We start from the raw sequence: 21,532 nt of genomic DNA, 5'->3' as shown, positions 1-21,532 counted from the left end.
CTGTGGGTGAGCAGTTTACACAGGGTATCGCGGGGCCCACGTGCCTCTCTCCGTGGCGTCCGGCGCTTCATCTGGAAGACGGAGGCCGGACTCATCTGAGATGCCTTCCCCGCACGCCTGGCCAGCAGTGACGGCTGTGGGCCGGGGCCTGGCTGGGCAACTGGCAGGTCACGACATTGCCGTGACGGGAGTTGTGCAGTGCACGACCCGCCCTGCTCTCTGGGTGGCCCCGCCCACGAGCTGTCCGGCCTCCTGAACCTCCCTCCTGCTTCCTTCCCCCTCCGAAGCTATAACCCCAGACTTGAGCCACGTGGCGGGTCTCATCCACCCTCACTTCCAGGCTGGGGCCCTACACGCTGCTCGAATCCCCGCCGGCCCCGCCCCTCTTCTTATCCGAGCCCCTGGGGGTAGGATGGCGGCTCCTGAGCCAGGCGGCCGGAACACCTGCCCCGTCAAGTGGCCGTGTGCCCTCGGGCGGGCCCCGCTCTTAGCCTCGGTGTCCCCGTCGGTGAGGGGGGGGTGATAACTCACCTGCTTGGGGGACAGTCGTGTAGGGCCCCCCGCACAGCGGCCGGCGGCTCCTGTCCCTGCCTCTACCCACTCCCACTCCGGGGAGTCGGGCCTCACCCCTCCCAGCCCGCGGTGTCTCCAGGGCCTGCAGTGGCCCTGGCTCAGCGGAGGGGGACGTGAACGGGGGGCGCTTCCCGGGGTCCCGGCGGCCCCGCGGGCACCCCGCGGTCGGGGGGGGGGGAGAGCGGGTCTCCTGCTGCCGCCTGAGGGCCCGGCCCTGACGCCCACAGAGGCCATTCCCACCGTGTCCCCTGAGAGCCGGTGACACACGGGCAAAGTCTAGTGGAACCCGTGCACAAATATGACAAGGTTTTTCTTTGAACTAATAAAACAGGCTACTTATCACAGGGCCTGAGTTGAAAATTATGGAGTCTAAAAATGCTGAACAGGGTTTAATTTTAGCAACCGATCGCAAACCAGGCACTTACGAAAGGCGACTTTTTGTTCCCAAACCAAAAGGACACCCTCCGCTTTTAGATTAAAAGAGAAGTTGCTCAGGGACCGGTTGTTCTAGGGCAGACCACCTCCTAGTCTGAGGGTCACCAGAGGTGTCCACTCTTGTCCCCGGGCCAGGCAGGGTGGGGGCAGAGAGAGACACACAGAAGGTCCCTCAGTGCAGCCCCCTGCAGAGCCCTGAAGGGTGGCTAAGGCTGCTGCGGGCGTATCCCGGCACAGCTGTCACCTGACTGCAGCCCCACGAGAGACCCCAGTGACACCTGTAGTCGAGCCCAGTGAGCACCGGAGTCACGAGAGACAGTAAAGTGGTGGCTGTGTCGGAAGTCGTGGGGTTTGGGAAGTTTGTTACGCGGCGATGGCTGATGGGTGCAGAGGTGCCGGTGGGAGGAAGCTCGCAGGGTGGTCTGGGAGATGGAGCTTGGACCGTGGCCCGGATTCCGGCCTCCACCTTCCTCTGGGCTCACGGTGCTTCCCAGCCCTCCCGGCCCAGCGTGGGAAGAAGCCCTCTCGTATCTCATGTCTGGACCCCAAACCCTGGTACCGCCAGCAGGGGCTCCTCTCCGGCTCCTGGCCAGGACTGGGCAAGCCTCAGGGTAGGGGCTCCAGACCACAGACCTGGGTGGTCTTCCCTGCCTCCCTCCCCCTCCTCGCATTCCCAAACCCTCCCCGGCCGCCTCCAGGCCCAGGTCCCTGCTGCAGGCGCCGCGCGGTGTGTTGTAGCCACACACGTGTTCTGTGTGCATCTCGGCTCATAGCTGGCCTTGCCCGGGATCTGCTGGAACCGGGGTCATCGTGGGGTGGGGGGGTGGACAAAGGCATGAGGAACCTGGCAGGTCAGGTCACAGTCTGGGTCCATCAGGGCTTTGACCAGATGGACAGAAAAATACCTCCTGGCCAAACGACTTATGACCAAACATCATAATAAGAGGTGGTCCACGTTGAGCAGAAACCGAACAGCTCCGTCACGGAAAGCACTTTGGAGCAGTAATTCCGCAGTTGTAACTTTATCATTAGAAAGCAAAGCAGTCGGCATTAAAGTTGTAAGACGTTTGCGCAGCAAAGCAACCACATCTCGGCACTGCCAGCCGCTGGCCCGTGTCTGCTGTCCCCGTGTCACACGTCTGTCACGAGAGAACCTTTGCTCTGACCCAGGTCCGTGGGAAGCAGGAGGCTTTTGGTCCCTCATAGTTTTCTTTTCCTCATAATCGCTGTATGTTTCACATCTGAACCAAAGGTGACATTTTTCTGGACTTAATTGGATGTCAATCTGGACATTTTCCTATTTGTGAATTTGTGAAATTGCAGTTAACCTTCAGCTTTCCATTCGTTCTCAAAAGCTGAGAAGTATTCTCAAGTTAGAATTGTTTGTGACGTTCTAAATACAGGCAAGTCATTGAAGAGTCTTAAACGTGATTTGGCTTTGCCTTACTTTTATACTTGTGCACCAAACTTTGTTTTGTTTTGTTTTTGTTTTTGCGGTACGCGGGCCTCTCACCGTCGCGGCCTCTCCCGCTGCGGAGCACAGGCTCTGGACGTGCAGGCTCAGCGGCCACGGCTCACGGGCCCAGCCGCTCCGCGGCACGTGGGATCCTCCCGGACCGGGGCACGAACCCGCGTCCCCCGCATCGGCAGGCAGACTCTCAACCGCTGCGCCGCCAGGGAAGCACCGTACATTTTTATAGAGATGTTACATACGATCTAATTTGCTCTCTGTTGCTCTGCCTCGTGTTATCATTCATATTTTTATGCATATTTTTGGCCCCTCCCCCAAAGGATGTAATATCCCCCCCGGAAGTTTTCCCACTGGTTCTCTGCCTGTTCACCTAAGTGTCAGTGGTCCCCGGCCCCCAGGCTGGCAGACGCCACGGCCTCCTTGCAGGACAGTCCCTGCGGTCCTGCGCCCCAGTCCCCTCTGCCCCTGCTGGTTGATAAGCTGTGACCCGCGTCTCGCTGGGGCGGGAGGGGTGTGTGGCCTGGAAGGCCGAGGGCGGCCGAGGGCGGCCGGGAGAGGACGGGCGTCTCTCAAACATGCCAAGGGCTTGTGGACTCCGCCTTTACTTCAGATCAAAGAAAACGCTTTTGATTTCCTGTTTTTGTTAACACTAAATTTGAAGGTTGACCTTTAAAGCTACTTCTGTCTCCTGCGCAAAATGTCTCTGCCCCTTCGGGTACCGGTACTGAGATCAAAATTTAGTAAGTTGCGTGGAAGGGTGGAGTCATTTCTGGCTTTGGCCAAACGCTCACGGTGCTGGTAAAACTTCTCAGCGTCAAACTTCACTGCCCTTCGTCTGGTTTCTGACCTTTCAGATGCTGTGATAATCACTTCTCCCCCGACTGTGGGAGCCCGGAGCCGGGAAACCACAAGCTCCCCCTCTTGGGCTCATGGGGCAGGGGTCTCCCTGCAGGTGCACTCGGTAATTTGGCGGGACCACCTTCCTGACCTTTCGTTTCAAAGATTTCGATGCATCAGCGTCCCAGCCTTGGGGCTTCGCTGTCGGGCTGTTAACACGAGGAGGTCCTTCCCCGCGATGGTTCCTGGTCTGTGCGGAGATGCCTTTGGTGGGCGCTCAGCGTCAGAGCACAGACAGCGGGGGGAGTCGCGTGGTCGGGCCGCCCTGTTAACAGGCTGCTCACACAAATTCAACGCACGACGCTTCTGGGAACTGAGGCATGTGCGCACCATTCCCCAGCCTGACCGAGAACGGCTCCGCCAGAGCCAACTCACCGTCTCAGCCCGGGGCCACTGCCACCAGGCCCCGTAGAGGGCGGGCAGGGGAGTGCTCTGCCTCAAGCTCCGCCACGCTGGGCGCTCCCCGCCTGCTGGCTCCCCTAACTCTTCGGGAAGGAAAGGGGAGGGGACAAGAGGTGCCTGGGTTTTGGGTCCCCCCCCCGCCCCCGCCAAGCCTCCTCGTGTGGAGCAGCCCAGTGAACAGAAGCAGCAGCAGACAAATAACTTCAAGGCCGCGCAGCAGTCATTGGGGAAGTGGTGGCGGCTTGAGTTTGTGCAGCTGGCGCAGGGGGCACGGCGCTGGGGCTCTGGGTGGGCCTCTACTCTCGAGCCCACAGATTTGTTGGGGCAGAGCACGAAAGGAAGAGGGGTCACCGCAGACCCCATCGGTTCGCTTGGGCATCTGCACGTCGCAGCTGCCGCCACAGACACGGGAGGACCGAGGGGGCCTCCGGGAGTCTGGCTGGGGCCTCGTAAGGGCTGGATGGCAGCTGGACGGCGCAGAGGCTGTCGGGGCGCAGGTCCAGGCTCCAGGGACTTTACGGGGCATTTCAGGTGCACGAGAGCGTGTGGGAGGGATTGGTCCCTGAGGATCGCAGAACAAGCACCAAAATCCGTGTCTGTCTGAATTTACCATCTGCTTCTCAGCCCTTCTGGGTTTGGGGACAGGACTGGGCTGTGGGGTTGGCTCTTGGTAAAGAAGTCACTTGAGGATGCTCAGCAGACACTGGCGGCGGGGGCTGTCAGGTGGTCTCTGGAGCCCGACTTCTCTCTGTGATGGGCGTTGCCTCAAAGTGTTATTTCAGTCTTTTATCTTGTTCCAAAATAGAACTTGGAGCAGTTTGCAAAGACGGACACGTGGAGGGGTCAGGGAAGGGGTGACGGGGTGGGGAACGTGGCCCAGGCTGTGCGCCCCTGGTCGCTTGCGCTCTCTCCGCGCCCGTGTTCCCACCAAGCCCGAGGCTGAAGGTGTCTCCAGACCTCGGACCCTGACGCTCCTGCGGCACTTGTTAACAAACCCTAGATGCCCAGCTCCCCCCCCAGGCCCCAACTCAGTAAGCTGGGCCCTGGAATCTGCCCCTTGGCTTCCCCATGACCCTCCCAGCTGGACAGGGCCCCCGTGTCCCAAGCCTGGACAGCCGGGGGCGGGGGGGGGGGGGTCTCTGTGCCATCAGCTCCTGGCCGCCTGCTGCTCAGCCTTGTGTGCAGCAAGCCAGGCACCATTGCTTCCTGCCGCCCAAGTGCAGTTGTGCATGTTGTGCACTGCACAAGGGCCCTTGGCTGAGGGGACAAAGTGGGGCTGAAGCCCAGGCCTGGCCCACGGGCTGCATGCAGCACACCAGCTGCCCTGGTGCCCAAGAGTCGTCCAGGTTGCTAAGGAGCTTGACCGCAGCAGGCCTTGTCAGCCTCCAGCACAGTGGCCCCAGGGGCCAATCCTACCTCCTCATCGCTTACCCGCTTGGCTCTGCGCGGATTCCGCTGGGCCCCGGCTTTCCCTGGCGCCTCCCCGACCCTCCCCACTGCTGCCCCCAGGGCCTCTTTTCTGGGCCACTCCACCCGGCCTCCCCTGCTGCTTTTCCACCTCCTCACACTGACACACATGCACGCACGTGTGCACCCCGTCCCGCCCGCCAACACCGTCCTCCCCAGCGTTCCCCCATCCCCGGCGGGGAGGTCTCCCGTGAGGTCAGCTTCTGAACGGGGGTCTCGCAGCCCCTTGGCAGCCCCCGTCGGGGTGCTCCCCAGCCCTGCAGAGCCAGCCTGGGCCTCCCAGACACTGAGCCCCTGGACCTGGAGGCGTCAGGGCCCCCAAGCCTTCCATTGGGTCTCGTTCGCTGCGAGACTGTGGGGAATCGTCCATGAATCCTGATTTCAGGACTTTGGAGTTGACCAAAACAGCCTCGTTTCTCAGTCTTCTCAAAAATTTCCTTGTTTCTCAGTGATAAAGTTTTCTGATAATGAACAATACACATCTGAACTTACAAAACACAGTTATCAAACGCTATTAAGCAAGGCATCGGCTGTCGTCTTGGGCAAGGAGCGGGGTGACCTCACGCCCGCCACATGCCTGCCCGGCTCCAGGGCCCCCGGCAGCCCCTGCTCGCGGCCCGGCACACGGTGGACACCGCAGGGGCGCTTTCTGCCTGCAGGAGGCTGCTGTGGGTTCTCCTCTGCAGGAACCGTGAAAAGGAAAAGAGAAAGAGGATGCATAAAGCCCTCCGAGGCCCGGGGAGGAAACAGTCTGGGCGGCTCATGAGCAGAGCGGGGGTAGCGCCTCCAGGTGGGCAGGTGGTGGCACAGGGGCTCCAGTGGCCCAGGAGGAAGCTGACCCCGAGCTCGTGTGGCCGAGGTGGGTGAGGGGGGCCTGCCTGCCCGGGGCCGGGCTGGAGACGTGGCCGAGCCCCCGCCCTCCCGCCGAGGAGGTGACGATTCCCCCCTTCCGCCGAAACGTGGGGACAAACGAAGGGCTCAGGCTGCGGGCAGGGGCCGGGGATGAGGACACGAGAGGCTGCCGCTTCGCCCTTCAGCTGCTCCCACGTTAGCAGACGTGGGTGGTTCAGCTCCTGGTGAAAAGAAAGAGCCCCAAGTATCGGGCCGCCAGGCTTATTAAAAAGTCGGTCAAGGGCTTCCCTGGTGGCGCAGCGGTTGAGAGTCCGCCTGCCGATGCAGGGGACGCGGGTTCGTGCCCCGGTCCGGGAGGATCCCACGTGCTGCGGAGCGGCTGGGCCCGTGAGCCGTGGCCGCTGCGCCTGCGCGTCCGGAGCCTGCGCTCCGCGACGGGAGAGGCCACAGCAGTGAGAGGCCCGCGTACCACAAAAAAAAAAAAAAAAAAATGTCGGTCTGATGGACGCAGGGCTTGAGAAAACTGCATCCGTGGACGGGAGAAGCTGTTTCCAGTGACCTGAGAAATTAAACAAGTTACCACTATATTGTAATTATAATTATGTCAGGAAATAAAAGGGAGATGGGAGGAAAGGTTCAAACACAATGGTTTTGAGTTGGAAGCTGTGCCACTCCAAACCCCAAGACTTGTGTGTAAGTTACTCCTTCGGCGCAGACGCCCCAGGAGGGAGAAGAGAGAGAGACAGACAGACGGGGACAGACGGGGGACTGAGCACAGAGACGTCCCCCAGCAGAGGAAGGGTGAGCCCCGCAGGCGTGAAAGCGAAGGTGAGGCAGAGAGAGGCAGCTGCTCCACCAGGCGTCTCCGTCCCGTCTCTCTCCCCTGAGAACCAGCCTCCTCCTGCCTGGGGGCCTCTCTGGGGGCCAGGCTCGTCTCAGAGCCAGAAGCAAACCCGCCAGCCCTCGGCGTCCCCGGAGACCGTGCAGGGCGGACTCGGGACGTTCCGGTGCCGCTCAGGTTCCCGATGAGAGGGGACTGTGCCTGCGGGTGGTCCTCACCGCGTCGCCTTCCTGCCCCCGGGACCGAGTCTCCACCGCCGCCTGGCCCGTCCCCGGGGACAGGCAGCCACGGCCCCGTGGGAGGGGAGGGCGCGGTCCTGGCCTCTCGAGAGCACCGTCCAGAAACGGCCTCCACATCCACCCACCACACTCAGCTACGGGGACGAGCGACACGCGCCATGTGTTTTGTCTAATAAACAGAGCGACCGAACCAGCGAGGAACAGCCTCTAAACAAATACCCCGAATAAACGAAAACCAGCCGTCGTTTCGGGACAAAAGTGTAAAATCCAATGCGAACTTTCTATTCCAAGAAACAGCTTTGAGTTACTGCCTATTCCACTAATTATGAAGGTTTTTTATTAGCGTTCTACTTGATTAATAAAGCACACAACACAGATTACATGTAATATTGCTGTCATTTCGCCCTGGGGACGTACGTGGTGGTTGATCGCATTTGAAAGCAAGAGCGAGGGGGGGAGATGGCTGGGAGCACAAAGAGGGAGCAAAACGGCTTTTGAAAAGTATGACGTTAATTGTGTAAGAAAAATAAAGCTTCTTAGACGGATCCTATCAGTTTACACCGCCCGGTAAAGCAGATGAACAGCATCGACTCACATGGCAGGGCCCAGCCCGGCGGCCTGGAGGCTGCCCTCGACGGTGGGCCAGGCTGTGGCCGAGGTCCGGGGGAAAGATTGTCACCCGCGGCGTTCACTTCGGACCCTGCAGCGGAGACGCTGCTCCCAGCCGTGGAGACGGAGCGGTGAGGACACGGGGTGGACGCGGGGGTGGGACCTGAACCCCGGCCGCGGGACCTCAGCTGGCACAAGGCCGAGGTGGCAGATGGACTCAGTGTGGGCGGAGAGGGCAGTGCTGGCTCCCCGTGACCTGGGGGGTGTCTCAGGAGAGGATGGAGAGTTCGTAAGAGCGTCTACCATGCCCGCCCGAGGGCAGGCTGCGGTGCACAAACGATGCAGTTAGTGGGCGTGTGGGTGGGGCTGGAGGCTGAGAGCAGAGTTGAGTGTGATAAGGAGGGGCCCAGGCTCGTAGAGTCAGGTTGTGGGCTGCCCCAGGGGCCACCATGTCCTCACACGAGGGCTCACAACTCCCAGTGGAGCGAGGCATTTTTAACAAGGCTTGATCGGCCAGCTGGTGCGCGGATGTGAGCCCATGTGTGCATTTTCCAGGAATTCCAGGGAACCCGCTCCGGCCCCGACACAGACTCACGGTGTCACTGTGGAGAGAAGCACTGAGCCCGCCGTGAATTGCCTGGCTGATAGAACTGCAACACGTAGAGCTTTTGTTTTCTCTTTGTAAGATCGCATCTGACCGCTTGTAAAATTTACCTTAGTCTCAAGCAACAATTTCATAGGAGCGCATCCCGAAATCGCCTGACGGTTAAGCCCCGTGGTGTTGCAAAGGCGAATGGTCAGACCCCCCCGCCACCCAGCACATGCTCTGTGCCCAAATAACTGCTCCCCTTGGGTTTCACCTCTAAAAAAGTGTGGTGGGGTTCTTTTACTTTTTCTTTCCAGTTTTATCGAGATACAATTTACAAACGGCACGGTCTAAGTGTAAGGCGTGTGGCGTAATGTTTTGACTCAAGTACATCGTGAAATGATGACCGCAGTAGTTTAGTGAACATCCCTCATCTCGGGTAGATACAAAATAAAAGAAATAGAAGTATTTTTTTCCTTGTGATGAGAACTGTCAGGTTTACCCCCTTAGCAACTCTCCTCTACAGCACACAGCAGTGTTAACTCCGCTTCTCACGTTGTACGTCACACCCCTAGTACTCCTTTACCTTATGACTGGAAGTGGGTACCTTTTGACGGCCTTCCTCCAATTTCCTCTCCCCCCACCTGCCGCCCCTGGTAACCACAAATCTGATCTCTTTTTCTACGAGTCTTTTGGTTTTTGGAGTATAATTGACCTTCAACGCCACGTAAGCTCCTGTTGCACAACACAGCGATTCAACATTCCTGTACACTTCAGAATGATCACCGCGGGATGTCTGGTTACCGTGTGTCACCATACGATGACATCACCTAGTTCCTGACGACATCCCCCATGCCGTCCATTTCATCCCTGTGGCTCATTTACTTTGTAACCGGAAGCTTGTCCTTCCTGATCTCCTGCACCCATCTCTTTCTTCCCCTCTGGCAACCCACCTGTTTGTTCTCTGTTTCTATGACTCTGTCTTGCCGTGTTTGTTGGTTCTGTTGCAAAGCCACTTGCTCTTTCGTGCGGTTCTTCTTCGCTGCCATTTAAGATGCTTAAACCTATTACCATCTCCCCTTGTCGTGTTACCGCGGTTCTTCACAGCAGTGACCCTCGCCAACGGCGCTCCATTTCCTCCTGCGCTTTGTGACGTTTTATTAAGAGCTGATTGTCACTCGGGCGTCTCCTCTGGGGGTTGCACGTGGTCCATCCAAGTGGTTTTGCCTCCACTGAGGTTGGGAGCTCAGGGTTTTGTTGGGGTCGGATCAGACTTTCACCCCGCTTTTCAGCGAGGACTCCCTGTGTCCCGTGGGCGTGGGGAGCCAGCCCTAGCCCGGCAGACGGCGCCTGTCTTCTTCTGGCTGGACGGTGGGGCCGGCCTTTCTTCAAACTCCTCCCTCCCTTCTGTGGCTCCGAGGCAGGCGCACATCACAGCCAGCTTGTGTGGACTTGCAGGAGTAGACTGTCACCTTCTTAGGAATTTTATGAGCTCGTTGTTAAATACAGCCACTATTAAAATGCAATTATATTAACTGACAAATGAGATTGATACACAGGTAAGGAATACTCAAAACTTATCGCTTCCTAATTGTGTGAACTGCATTTCACTCTCACGACTCTAGTAGCTGTTTTCTTGTGTAATCATTTTCATCTAGGGAGTCCACATTAAAATCACTCATGGTGGGCTTCCCTGGTGGCGCAGCGGTTGAGAGTCCGCCTGCCGATGCGGGGGACGCGGGTTCGTGCCCCGGTCCGGGAGGATCCCACGTGCCGCGGAGCGGCTGGGCCCGTGAGCCATGGCCGCCGAGCCTGCGCGTCCGGAGCCTGTGCTCCGCGACGGGAGGAGGCCACAACAGTGAGAGAGGCCCGCATACCGCAAAAAAAAAAATCACTCGTGGTGTGTTTACATCACAGAAATTAGCAAATATGACAAGTCAATGCTTTACTTTTGTCCGGTTGATTGTCTGGACTTGAAGTCAGGGCCGGAGAGACACCGATGATGCAGATTGGACTTAAACGTGAGCGGCGTCTACAAGGGTCACATCTGAGCAGCGCACGAAAACAGAGGACAGATTCCTCCAGGCCCCGGAACCACGACCCAGCTCCACAAAGAGGTCGCTGGCGCCACTGGTGAGCAGGGCAGTTCTGACCACACCACCTGTTAAGGTGAAGACAGCCCGTGTTCAAGCTGGAACCACAGGTCGGCCACGGACGCAGGAATCCCACCAAACCGAAGCCGGCCTCCTGCGAGGAGCCGTTAGCTCTGTGGCATCCACGACGGGGAAGGCTGTGTGCGTTTTTACTGGTGCCGGTTGCATGCATTCCCAGCACCCCCTGCGCTGACCCCGAGTGGACCGCGTGGCCCCGGGCCTCCGCCCCCTCCGGTTCAGCTGCGATCACGCAGCTCACACAGATCCCTCCACGCCCCACCTGTCTTTAGAGCTGCCTACGCACAACGTTGGCAAGGCCCACTTTGCCCACCGTCCGTCAATATTCCCGGCCGGAGGGGCATCTTTACGTCGCACGCAGGTTCTGACACGCGTCTATCACGAGAAGCGTCACCCATTGCTATGTGCGCTTGTAAGAAACAGAGACAGCAACTTTCCAACACACGGAAAGCAGAAGCTTCCTGGATGCCTGGGCAGGATTTTAACCGGAAGCAGACTCGGGCAAGGAGGTGCTGGTGAGGCAGAGCTAGCAGAGTGTAAGTAAGTGGACGCCCATCGGTTGAGATTGGGGGTCTGATTTCTTGAGATACAAACACCAGCATTTAGTCGGACACCACAGGCCACGTGTCTTGCTACCGCCAGCCGAGACAGACCAGCCGAGGACGAGAGGGAAGCCGCCAGGTCACACCCAGCAGCGCCGTCCCTCCCCGGCCAGGGTTTGACTGCTCCCAGCGTGTTCTCCGGTTTTGAGGCTCCTGGGACGGCATCCTCTCCTCTGCAGGCAGCAAAGACGGGGCCACCGCCGCTCCCCGATACTCCCTGGGCAGACATGCACGAAAGAGGGGACAGGGACACACACAGCACAGACCACTCCCCTTCTTTTGACTGAGATTGTTTAATCACTTTTTTAAAAACACTTTTCATTTTCATTTTATTTATTTTTTATTTTTTTGGCCTCGCCGTGCGGCATGCGGGATCTTAGTTCCCCGACCAGGGATCAAATCCACACCCCCTGCAGTGGAAGTGTGGAGTCTTAACCACTAGACGGCCAGGCAAGTCCCCTGTTTAATCACTTCTTTTAAAAAATCACTTTTTAATGAATAAAATCTCAGTGACACTCGACACCCCCCCGGTACACACCCAGCTCTGCAAATAAAACAGCAGCTCAGTACAGAGTTCTCCGGAACGCACACACGTTGTGTCTGGAATCCAAATGCCTGCGCCTCCAGGAAACAGGATGGATGGGAAAAAACTGCTCTCTCATCCCAAATGATGACCATTCAAATGTGGAATCAGAAGTTTAATCGGACACGATTAAATATATTTATATATCTCACACTGAAGAAACGTAAGAAGTTAGAAATTACAAGTAGGTATATGCGTCCTATATCCAGATAAACCAGTTTCTATTAATTATTTAGATTCCAGAGAGAAACAATGTTGGGAAAAAATTATAGCTATTAAAGCAGATATACACGACACCGCCATTTAAAGACACAGATAATCTTTTGGCATTTTTCTCCCCCACTCAGCCGGCCACTCTCCCTATTCCACTGTCTTCTGAGACGTAACGCCTACTTAAGATGGAGAGAACGGTGTGCAACGCGGGAGGCAGACGTACCAGGGTTACCGGGGAGCGTCTTGTTCCCTAAAACGAGACCAGCGACACCCAGAGCGGCCTGCACACCTTCCCAGATGTTTAAGCACCCTCAGCGTAAGGAAGTGCATTCTCTGTTTCGGGGCGGGGGCGGTACGTTCGGCGCTCAAGTGCTATTTGGGCAAATCCAAATGGTTGCTAGATGTGCGTGTCTCTGTGACATCAGACAAGGGGGCAGGCAAAGAGGTGAGGAGTCTGAGGCCTGGGGGGTAGCCCAGGCCAGCCCTTCCCCGGCTGCTATGATCCCACATAGGTAAAAAGCAAAAAAAATGTGGGTCTCCCCGCGTTCCTCCCGTGGTGAAAGCACCCCTGCTCTTCTCTGGATGCCAGCAGGGCCCGAGCCTTCCCGGAGAGGGGACCACAGGTGCCTTCCGGGAGCTCTCGCCGCGTGCCCGGCTTTGCCCCGCGCCCCCTCTGATTTCGGTCACCCTGCAGGGAAGCGTTTAGCGGCGTCTGTGTAAATCCCTATTTGTAGTTCATAACGCGTGTCTGGAGCTTGGGGCTCGCCCCCTACCTTGCCCAGGTGAGGCGTCCCTGCGGTGGCGGGCCTGGAAGCGGGCACTCTGGGTGGGAAGGCGTTTGCCCCCGGCGGCCCTGCCCGTCCTCGGAGGTGGCAGGCCGGGAGGGGCTGTCTTCGGTGCTGGGCGGGGAGGGTGCTGGGCAGCCGGGATCCAACGAAGAGCTGGGACGGCTTGCTTAGCATCTGCCCCAAAGCTGCAGAACGTCACCGTCCCGTCCACCTCGCTCCTGAACAAGCCGCGGGTGTCTCCAGTGATGAACTCTTGTCAAGACAAACGCCGACTGAGTCTCCTACAGCCTCTCTGGGCCCCGCCCCGCACGGCTGACACTCCTTCAGGAAGTGACAGGTCACGAGCCGGCTCTCCTCCGGGGACCACGCTGACCGCGCCATCGGTTCGACATGATTGCGGTTAAGGGCGCGGATGGGTGCTTTAAGGAAAAAGAAATTTTTTTCAAGGAAGTGAAAATAGATGAACTGATTGCCTCCCTACTTGCATCTTCCCACAGATCTGTCCTTATTATCGTTTGGTTGAACTAAAAGACACATTTTAACTGCTAAACTGCACTGACTACAGAGTCTTAAGGACCCGATCAGCGGGGCGGCTGCGCTGGGGGACGCGGTTAGGTCGTCCCGTGACCGCAGACGGCTTTGCCCGGGGCCTCGGGACGTGCACTCACTGGGGAAAGGCTTTGAGGATGGCGTTCACCTCCTCGGCCACGGCCGTCAGCGCGAACTCGAACTGCTCCTGCGGGGACAGAAGGAAGCGGGTGTGAGCGGGGGCCCCTCCCGCGCCAGCCCCGGGCTCCCGTGTGTTACGCTGCAGAAAGAAAACTGCTTAGGAGGAAAAGGGAAAGGTCGCAGATTTCCGTGGAAAGGAGAGCAGGGCACTGGTTTGCAGGGTAGGACCCAACGCGGACGAGCTTCTCGCGTGGGAAAGTCTCACTTTCTATGGCTGACACACGAGCAGGGCAACCGCCGCCTGAGGCTCCACGCGCCCCGCCAGACTCCTTCTGAGGGCAGCGCCCAACGCGCGGGCCCCCGACGGGTGGGGCTGGATGCAGCTGCCGGTCCTTCCTAGACTGGCCACGAAAACGGCCACAGTCACGAGCCCTCAGGGTTCCCTGGCCTCAGGATGTAAAGGGTGGTGTTTTCGCTGCTCTGGAAATCCACCCATCGCCCAGCTCAACCCGACTCCGCTCCGTTTGCTGGGAACCCTCGTGTCACCCTCAACCGTCCCAACCTGAGACGCGCGCGCGCACGTGCTCACAGACGCCGGCGCACCGCGGACGGACACGCCTCTCGTGCAGCCGAAACCTGCCAGGACTGTTGGGTAGAAACCGAGGGGGTGAGTCCAGGGGGTCGGGACCGTCCGCTCCCCCAGAGACCAGGGCTCGGCAGACAGCGGATGAGCCCACCTCGCCCGCAGGGCTTCCCGGGCTCCCGGGTCCACCACCTGCTCCCAGACTCTGCGTGGACCACTCAAAAGTCGTTGTATCAAGCACTCTCCACTGCACCAAAGAGGCCACAAAAATAATGAACTATGCAAATGATCACCTAAGTTAAGGATTTTTGATGAAGGAAAGCCCTATTGATGGCTTAAATACTTGTTAATTCAAGTCATAAATAGACTTGAGTCCAAAGCCCAGAAGAATGATTAATTTCCACTTTGAATGGCCAGTACGTAATAGAAACATAGAAAATAGCTCCAGTTAAAACAGCAGACGACAAAGAAGCAGACTCACGTCTATAGAGAATGAACTTGTGGATGCCAGTGGAAGGGGAGGGGTGACACAGGGTGGAGGAGTGGTATAGCTGCATCTACTGGAGGTCAGACAGGCTCAAGGATGGACCGTACAACACAGGGAATAAGGCCAGTTCTCTGTCATAACTGTAGGTGGAAAGTAACCTCGAAAATTGTATAACAATTTAAAAATGGATAGTAAATAAATAGATAAACTAGCTAAAAAAATAAAACAGCAGAGAGTCAACCTAACTGAACACTCACTTTGGGACAAAGGCCAGTTTCTCACCCATGTTCCCCTGATCACCCCCTGAAGGGATGATCTGCCGGGTTCTAACTCGGAGCCTCTGCTGGCGGCCACGAGCCTCCCACGGACACGGCGGATCCTCTCGCGGAAGAGCCTCCCGGCCCGCGCAACAGGAGCTGCGCCCACGTGGGCCCAGCGCACCCCAGCACCGTGTTCCTGCGTGGACTGGGCCCTCTCCTCCCCTCAAGGCCTGGCGCTCAGGCCTGCTGCCGCCAGGCCCGACGTGCCCTGGGGGAGCCGCCCCGCGCCGCTGTCTCTGGAGCTAGTGGTCAGCCAGCGGGCTGTGTCACGCGCAGGACTTGGTCCAAGACACGGGAGCGGCCCCATCGGGCGCCTCCTCCCAAACGAGGACTTGGTGATGGGCAGACCGAGGTCTCGTGACGACTCAACAATGCGAAAAGACGAAGGGGGCTCTGCGGGAATCTCACTGTACATTTCACACGCGTGTTTATGTGGGAATCCACCCTAGAGCTTATCTTCAAAGGGAGAAATGGACAAGCAAGAGACAAGCACTGTGGCCTTGCTTATACAGCAAGACACCGGAGAACACGCCGTGCCAAAGAGAAGTAAATTACCTTATAGAAAAGCGTCTAATAAGAAAGCCAACGTTTCTGCTACCACGTGAAGTGACAAAGGCGGAGGCAGAGCTGCCCCTGTGTCTTGGCTGTCATCACTTAAACACTGTCTGTTCGCAGGAGCACGCGGAGGGCCGGGCTGTGCGGCGGAAGCAGGCGCAGTCTAGGCCGCTGCCGGGGGGATCGGGTGGCGGAGGGGACAAAGGTCAACGGGCTCCGCGCCATGGTCCCCCCGCTAAACTGCCGAGAGGGCTCTGGCGGCAAAGCCTGAAGGCTGGGCCCTCGGGGCTGGACCGCGGTGAGAGGGGCCCACAGCGCCTGGCCCGTCATCCTGGAAGAGGCTCCGGCGCCAGCCGCTCCCCCGTCACGGGTGGGGACCGTGTGTGGCCCGCATTTTGAGCAGCGTCGCCTTAGCTGAGACGCCCGGGTGGGGACGCCAGAAACGGGGAAGGACCCAGCGTTTGAAGTCCTTTTAAGATAGAAATGTATTTTAAGAAAACCGTTAACGTAACAGGCAGAAGCTGCACTTAATGAATAAAATTCAGTAAATGACAAGATGACCATTTTGGCCTAGACTCAAGCTTAGGACAAGAGCCATCTGAGCAGAGAGGACTCGGAACGTCCTGGCTGTAAAACATCTGAGCTGACCGGGTGCGCAAGGATAGGAAATCAGAAGGAGGGCTGGGATGCTCTAAACAGGAAGAAGCGCTAAACACAGGAGACCCGCGGGTCACGGTCCGCCGTCTCTCCCGGGGTCCCTGCCCCTCCGCGTGAGGAGAGGCCGAGGCACGGCGTCCGAGCCCTGGGTCCACACAGGACGGGGCAGTGTGGCCCTAAAAGGGGTCAGGACGGAATGCCCTCTCCCAGCTCCACCCCTGACCTCGGACACCAGAGACGGAGACGGGGCGCAGGGCCCGTGTGCCGTGTGCACGTGTGTGTGCACGGGGAGGGTGGGAGACAGAGAGACAGAAGTAGAGAGAGGGACGAAGAGACAGAGACAGAGAGAGAGACAGAGAGACAGAGGCAGACAGGGACAGAGGGAGAGACAGAGACGGACAGAGACAGACAGACAGAGACAGAGGGAGAGACAGACAGAGAGAGACAGAGACAGAGGGAGAGACAGAGACAGACAGAGACAGAGGGAGAGACAGACAGACAGAGACCGGAAGGCGTAAACACGCCTCCAGGAAGAAGGCGAGTCGGGGTGTCAGGGACGGACCCGAGGAGCAGGACACACAAGGGGTGAAGTCAAAGTGAAGAAACGGGACGGGGGGGAGGGCAGTGCACGGAGGCCACGTGGACACACCTGTGTGTATCCCAAGGGGGCAAACGTGGCATCGTTACTTGGAGGTGACTGAACACACGAGTTGAATGGCTTTTATTTCTAAGTGACAACTGTAAGGAAATTTTATTGTGGGAAAGCAAGTGTCAAGGCCTTTGATTAAAAGGGCACCTTTCTTTCGGGAGATGCACTGAAGGGGAAGGAAGGAGTCTGTTTACAAGACACACACGGAGGACAGCATTACTCGTCTTCTGAACTGCAGCCCCTGATTTCACCTCTCTTCCTAAAAATGAGCGTTTTGCTGGGCCTGTTACGGACGTACAGTGACGGGGTCGCGTGGACAGTGTCACACACCCACGTGACACCTCTCCCGGGACGGCCTCTTGGTTCTTGCCCTGGTGCTGCCTCCACCCCCCAGGGCTGGGTCTGTCCTCTGAGCGTCTGATGGGGCACAGCCGTCCACCAGGCATCCGCGGTTGGTTTGACTGAGAGCTTGCTTCCGGGTGGAAACAAACACAGCTCTCTGTGACTTTTTACAACCTAACGGAGTTCTGCGCCCGGCTAGGCGTCAGGGCTCCGTGGCCGCCCCCGGCCCCAGCCTCAGCGAGCTCAGAGCTTACTACCTGTTCTGACTGTATTCAGCTCAAACGATGCGATTTGGCTAAATGGGTTCAAATGAACGGACTGTGGCCGACCTTCTCGTGGCTCGTGGGAAACAGCACTCGGGTTTACGGCACTGTTTTGTCTGAGGAAATGTCCCACCTTTGTGTTAACTTGAACTTTAGGGAAAGCTGTTTCATGGAGTGATGCTGGGCAGAGCAGCCATCGATGGAGAAAGAACGGGGGCGCCTGTGTGGTTACTGTGCCTTATCCCGGGGATCCCAGGAGCTGCATTTCTGTACTCTCCGCACGGCAGCCTCGGAGAGCTCACACGCACCCCAGGAGAAGGGCGGGTGTCCGGGGCAGCCCGTGCACACAGGAGGCCACAGCTTGCCCAGCCTCTGCCGCCTGGGAGCGCCAGGATGTCGGGGCACAATCCTCTGGCCACTAGTGTCCCTTTGTCACTTAAAGAAATCGGAATGTTAGTGGCTGTAAGGTACGTGGCGCTAACGCAGGGCAGTGCCCCTTCCTCCAGGCAGGGCTGGGAGACCCGGCCAACGGGCTGCAGACCACAGAGGGCTGAACGGGGTTTGTAATGTGTCAGGACACTTTTTTCTCTGTTTTGGAGAGAAGATTCGTCTTCTCAATAACTTCGCCTAGATCCATCCCAGAGTCCGTGTGTTTTGAGGATCCTTGTACCCTTGCGGGGCGGACGGGCCTGCCTGGGAGGGGCCCAGGCGCAAGGAGGGAAGAGACGGGTCTGAACTTAGGGTCCTGAGCGTTACCCACACAGCAGTCAATGGCGTGACGTGGAAGGCAGATTTGACCAGAGACAGAATCAGCTCTTCGTTCCTGGTTGTTAAGTCGCCCCTGCTGCCCCAGCCCTGGTTCTGGGATGTGTGAAGTTGTGCAGCTGCCGGTGGCCATGTAGGGCCCAGACCATCCAGGACAGGGAACCAACCCCGCATTTCTGGATGACCAGGCCACTACCCCCAGCACGGCCAGTCCCACGGGCGCTAAACCCGTGGGCTACGGGGCACTGAGACGGCACTGCGGTGTGATCAAGCTGAACCACAAACAAACAGGTGCGAGCAGGGTCCAGTTCTCCCCGGGACGCCACCACTGCCGACGGAGAAAGAGTGGCCGGCGGGGAAGGCCGGCGGCCGCGCCCTGAGCCCAGGAGCCGAGCTCACCTCTCCAGCGAGGACACACGCCTTCTTCCGGTATGCTCCTCTCAAGACGCACACCCGGACCCCATCACGGGAGCTCCAGACACACCCCAGCCAGAGAGAGTCCACAGAAACACAACCAGACCCGGCGGGTCCTCAAGGCTGCGGTGCTGTCCACCAGAGGAGGGGGGGGTGACCAGTGAGCGCACCGTGGGGCCGCTCCTGGACGGGCCCCTGCTCCAGAGAAAGGTCCCTGGGAGGTTTGACGCGGCCCGTACGTGAGTTCGCGCCATCGAGTCAGCGCCAGCTTCCTGGCCTCGCTTGTTCCCTGTGCTTATGAAGTGTAACAGTGGGAAGCTGCTGAAGGGCACACGGGAATTACTTGTATTTTTTCTGCAAGTTTTTGCAGGTCTGAAATAATTTCAGATTTCAAAAAATCACAAAGTGTGCAGTGACTTTCACATAAGATTCCACATAAGGGTCTGGTGACAATGTCGCACGTTCTAGGGCCCGAAATAAAGCGGAGGGACGGTGGGGCTGTCGGCGCTGGTGTCATCAAGCCGCCCACCCCCCCGCCCCACCCCAGATGCGGGAAAAGAGCAGGGCAGCTGTGATCGCCAGCTGGACAGGGCAGAGTTGGGCAGAGATGCTGACCACTGAGTGTTTCCTCTGGTCCTACTTAGAAGAGGTTACTGATTCCACAAAAGAATTAAGTTGGTTTTGCCTCGGTGCTTGGGGCTTTGACAACGCAGAGCCAGCCAAAGGGCTGGCTTGAAATGACCTGCACGGTCAAAGTGTGCTCGCCGGACTTTACCAGCTCTTGGCTTCTTCCTCCTCAACCGAATGGTTGGCTTTTAGACTGTTCTCTCTCCCCTCAGGCTCAGACACTGCACTGTCCTGCTTGGTTTCTCATAGTGACAGAGAGGGAGGGAGGGCGTAGGAACTGCGTGCCCTTTGTGGGGGACAGTAAGACCCCGAGGCAGGACGACTGGGGTCCCAGAATCGTCACCACCAGGCACCAAAGCACAACCCAGCCTGATTTCACAGGAGAGCTTATGATAACTTCAAGTCTCCTCAAGTGTAAGGCAGTGATTTTGCAAGGGCGTCTCGCGTGATTTTTGGCCTTTGGTGGAGGCGCTAACGGCGTCGGAGAGTCGGGACTGCGCCGAGAAGGACGAGGTTCTGTATTTTATGGCTGCAGGATGTGTGGGAGCGTTTGTGGTTGGACACAGATATTTCCGCAATGCTGAGAGAGCGGGTCATCACAGTGACCTGTTTCTAGCTCTGGTTAACCCAAGGCCAACCGGGAATCTTTTGTCTTTGTTCCTTGTGCTGCAAACCTGGCCTTTTTAATAAGTATGCACGCGAGCTACTCAGGGACCCAGCAGCACCTGGGGACATCCTGGTGACCACGGTCCTGATGACCGCACGGCAGAGCTGCAGCTGTGGGAGCTGGAAACGCGGGAGGTGAGCAGAGTGTTGCACGAACACGGAACATTCCGTGCAGGGGCGCCGCCGTTTATCACCGACCTCTGACGGTAAAACTGCAACGTGCTCCCTCCCTCCCCAGATCTGGCCCAGGGAGAGTTCCCAGGGCCTGAGATCTGACTGCATCTGCTTAGGCCGAAATGTCCGGCTGCTGCCGGAGCTGCCCTCGACCCTGCAGGGAGGGGCTGCCCGCGCCCTGCCCCGTGCGGCCCCGGCCTGGGAGGAGGCCAGCCGGCCTGACCCTCGCTCCTCTCGAGAAAACCTCCACACAAAGACCCGCCCCCGCAAAGCGCTGGCGGCCCCGAGGACCGGCCGACGGTACCTTTGTCTGAACCATGCGTGGCCTCTGGTCCCTCAGGTGCTCCAGCGTCGCGGCAATGTCGATCTCTTTAGCGCCTGCAACAAACACAAATTGGGCTGAGTTCAGGCCCAAGACAATCCGCGCTCCGCGTCCCTCGCCTGCTGCTGGGGTCCCTCGGGGCTCAGCGGCCAAATGACAATGACAGTCGTGCCTCAGCTGCCCGCCTGGCAGGCAATTTCGGGTTCACACAAGAAAACAGGGCACGGTGGCTTTCATTAGCATTGATTCAAGAAGGCTGGGCTGAAAAATGTTATCAGATGCCTATGTAGATACCCACAGCAAGCTGTCGTCAGGAGGGACTAAGGCTTTCTTGATTGTTGGGTTTTTTTTTTTTTTTTTTGGTGGCATTTTAAGACTTTTATTTTTTTTGGCTGTGCCGCACGGCTTGCGGGATCTCGGTTCCCCGACCAGGGATTGAACCCGGGCCACAGCCGTGAAAGCCCGGAATCCTAACCACTAGGCCACCAGGCCACCAGGGAATGCCCAAGAATTCTTTTTTAATGATATTTTTGATGTGCACCAACCATTTTTAAAGTTTTCATTGAATTTCTTACAATATTGCTTCCCATATCACGTTTTGGTTTTTTGGCTGTGAGGCATGTGGGATCTTAATTCCCCGACCAGGGATCGAACCCGCACCTCCTGCACTGGAAGGCGAAGGCTTAACCGCTGGACCGCCAGGGAACTCCCCCCAACAATTTTTTTTTTTTTTTTTTTTGCGGTACGCGGGCCTCTCACTGCTGCGGCCTCTTCCCGTTGCGGAGCACAGGCTCCGGACGCACAGGCTCAGCAGCCACGGCTCACGGGCCCAGCTGCTCCGCGGCACGTGGGATCCTCCCGGACCGGGGTGCGAACCCGTGTCCCCTGCATCGGCAGGCGGACTCTCAACCACTGCGCCACCAGGGAAGCCCCCCAACAATGTTTTAAGTCATAGGAAGTAGCATATAAACTTTAATTTCTATTGCATAGGATTTTTATTTAGAGAAATGAAAAATTAGACTCACTCATCTTATACAGCTAAGTATTGGCTTCTAAAGGCAGCGCTCCCCGCCTGTTACAAGTGAGTGTTCCAAACGTTAAGAAAAGGTGAGGACGCCTCATGTGCTCGCGGGTTAGTCGTGGGGCCTAGATCCCCTCCTACAGACGCACCCACCTGACACCGGGTGACTTGGGTGCCACAGAAATAATACCATTTGAGTTTAAAAACGTAGCCTTACGGATTCCGCATATATTCTTGCTTTTCCATCTTGCTAGGTCCTCTGGTAGCTGGACAACGAACGAGACCGGGT

General features: G+C 57.8%; 1 protein-coding gene across 6 annotated transcripts in view; it reads right to left on the bottom strand.

Moving 5' to 3' along the window:
* Positions 1–11,419: 11,419 nt before the first annotated feature.
* The window catches only part of PTPRN2 (protein tyrosine phosphatase receptor type N2), a 697,234-nt gene continuing 687,121 nt past the window's right edge, over positions 11,420–21,532 (bottom strand). For 4 of the 6 annotated variants that reach the window (XM_067041728.1, XM_067041726.1, XM_067041732.1 and 1 more), the window contains 3 exons: positions 20,205–20,278; positions 13,398–13,465; positions 11,420–13,148 (listed from right to left, as the gene is read on the bottom strand). In XM_067041728.1, coding sequence (XP_066897829.1) covers positions 13,130–13,148; positions 13,398–13,465; positions 20,205–20,278 — 161 coding nt within the window. In that variant the 3' untranslated portion in view covers positions 11,420–13,129. Of the gene's footprint in view, positions 13,149–13,393; positions 13,466–20,204; positions 20,279–21,532 lie in introns of those variants that run through there. The other 2 variants (XM_067041729.1, XM_067041727.1) reach the window with 1 other exon arrangement.

The sequence above is a fragment of the Kogia breviceps genome, chromosome 9 (assembly GCF_026419965.1).
Source record: "Kogia breviceps isolate mKogBre1 chromosome 9, mKogBre1 haplotype 1, whole genome shotgun sequence".
In the NCBI taxonomy this organism is placed as follows: Eukaryota; Metazoa; Chordata; class Mammalia; order Artiodactyla; family Physeteridae; genus Kogia; species Kogia breviceps.
This window is presented reverse-complemented; position numbering and strand designations above follow the sequence as displayed.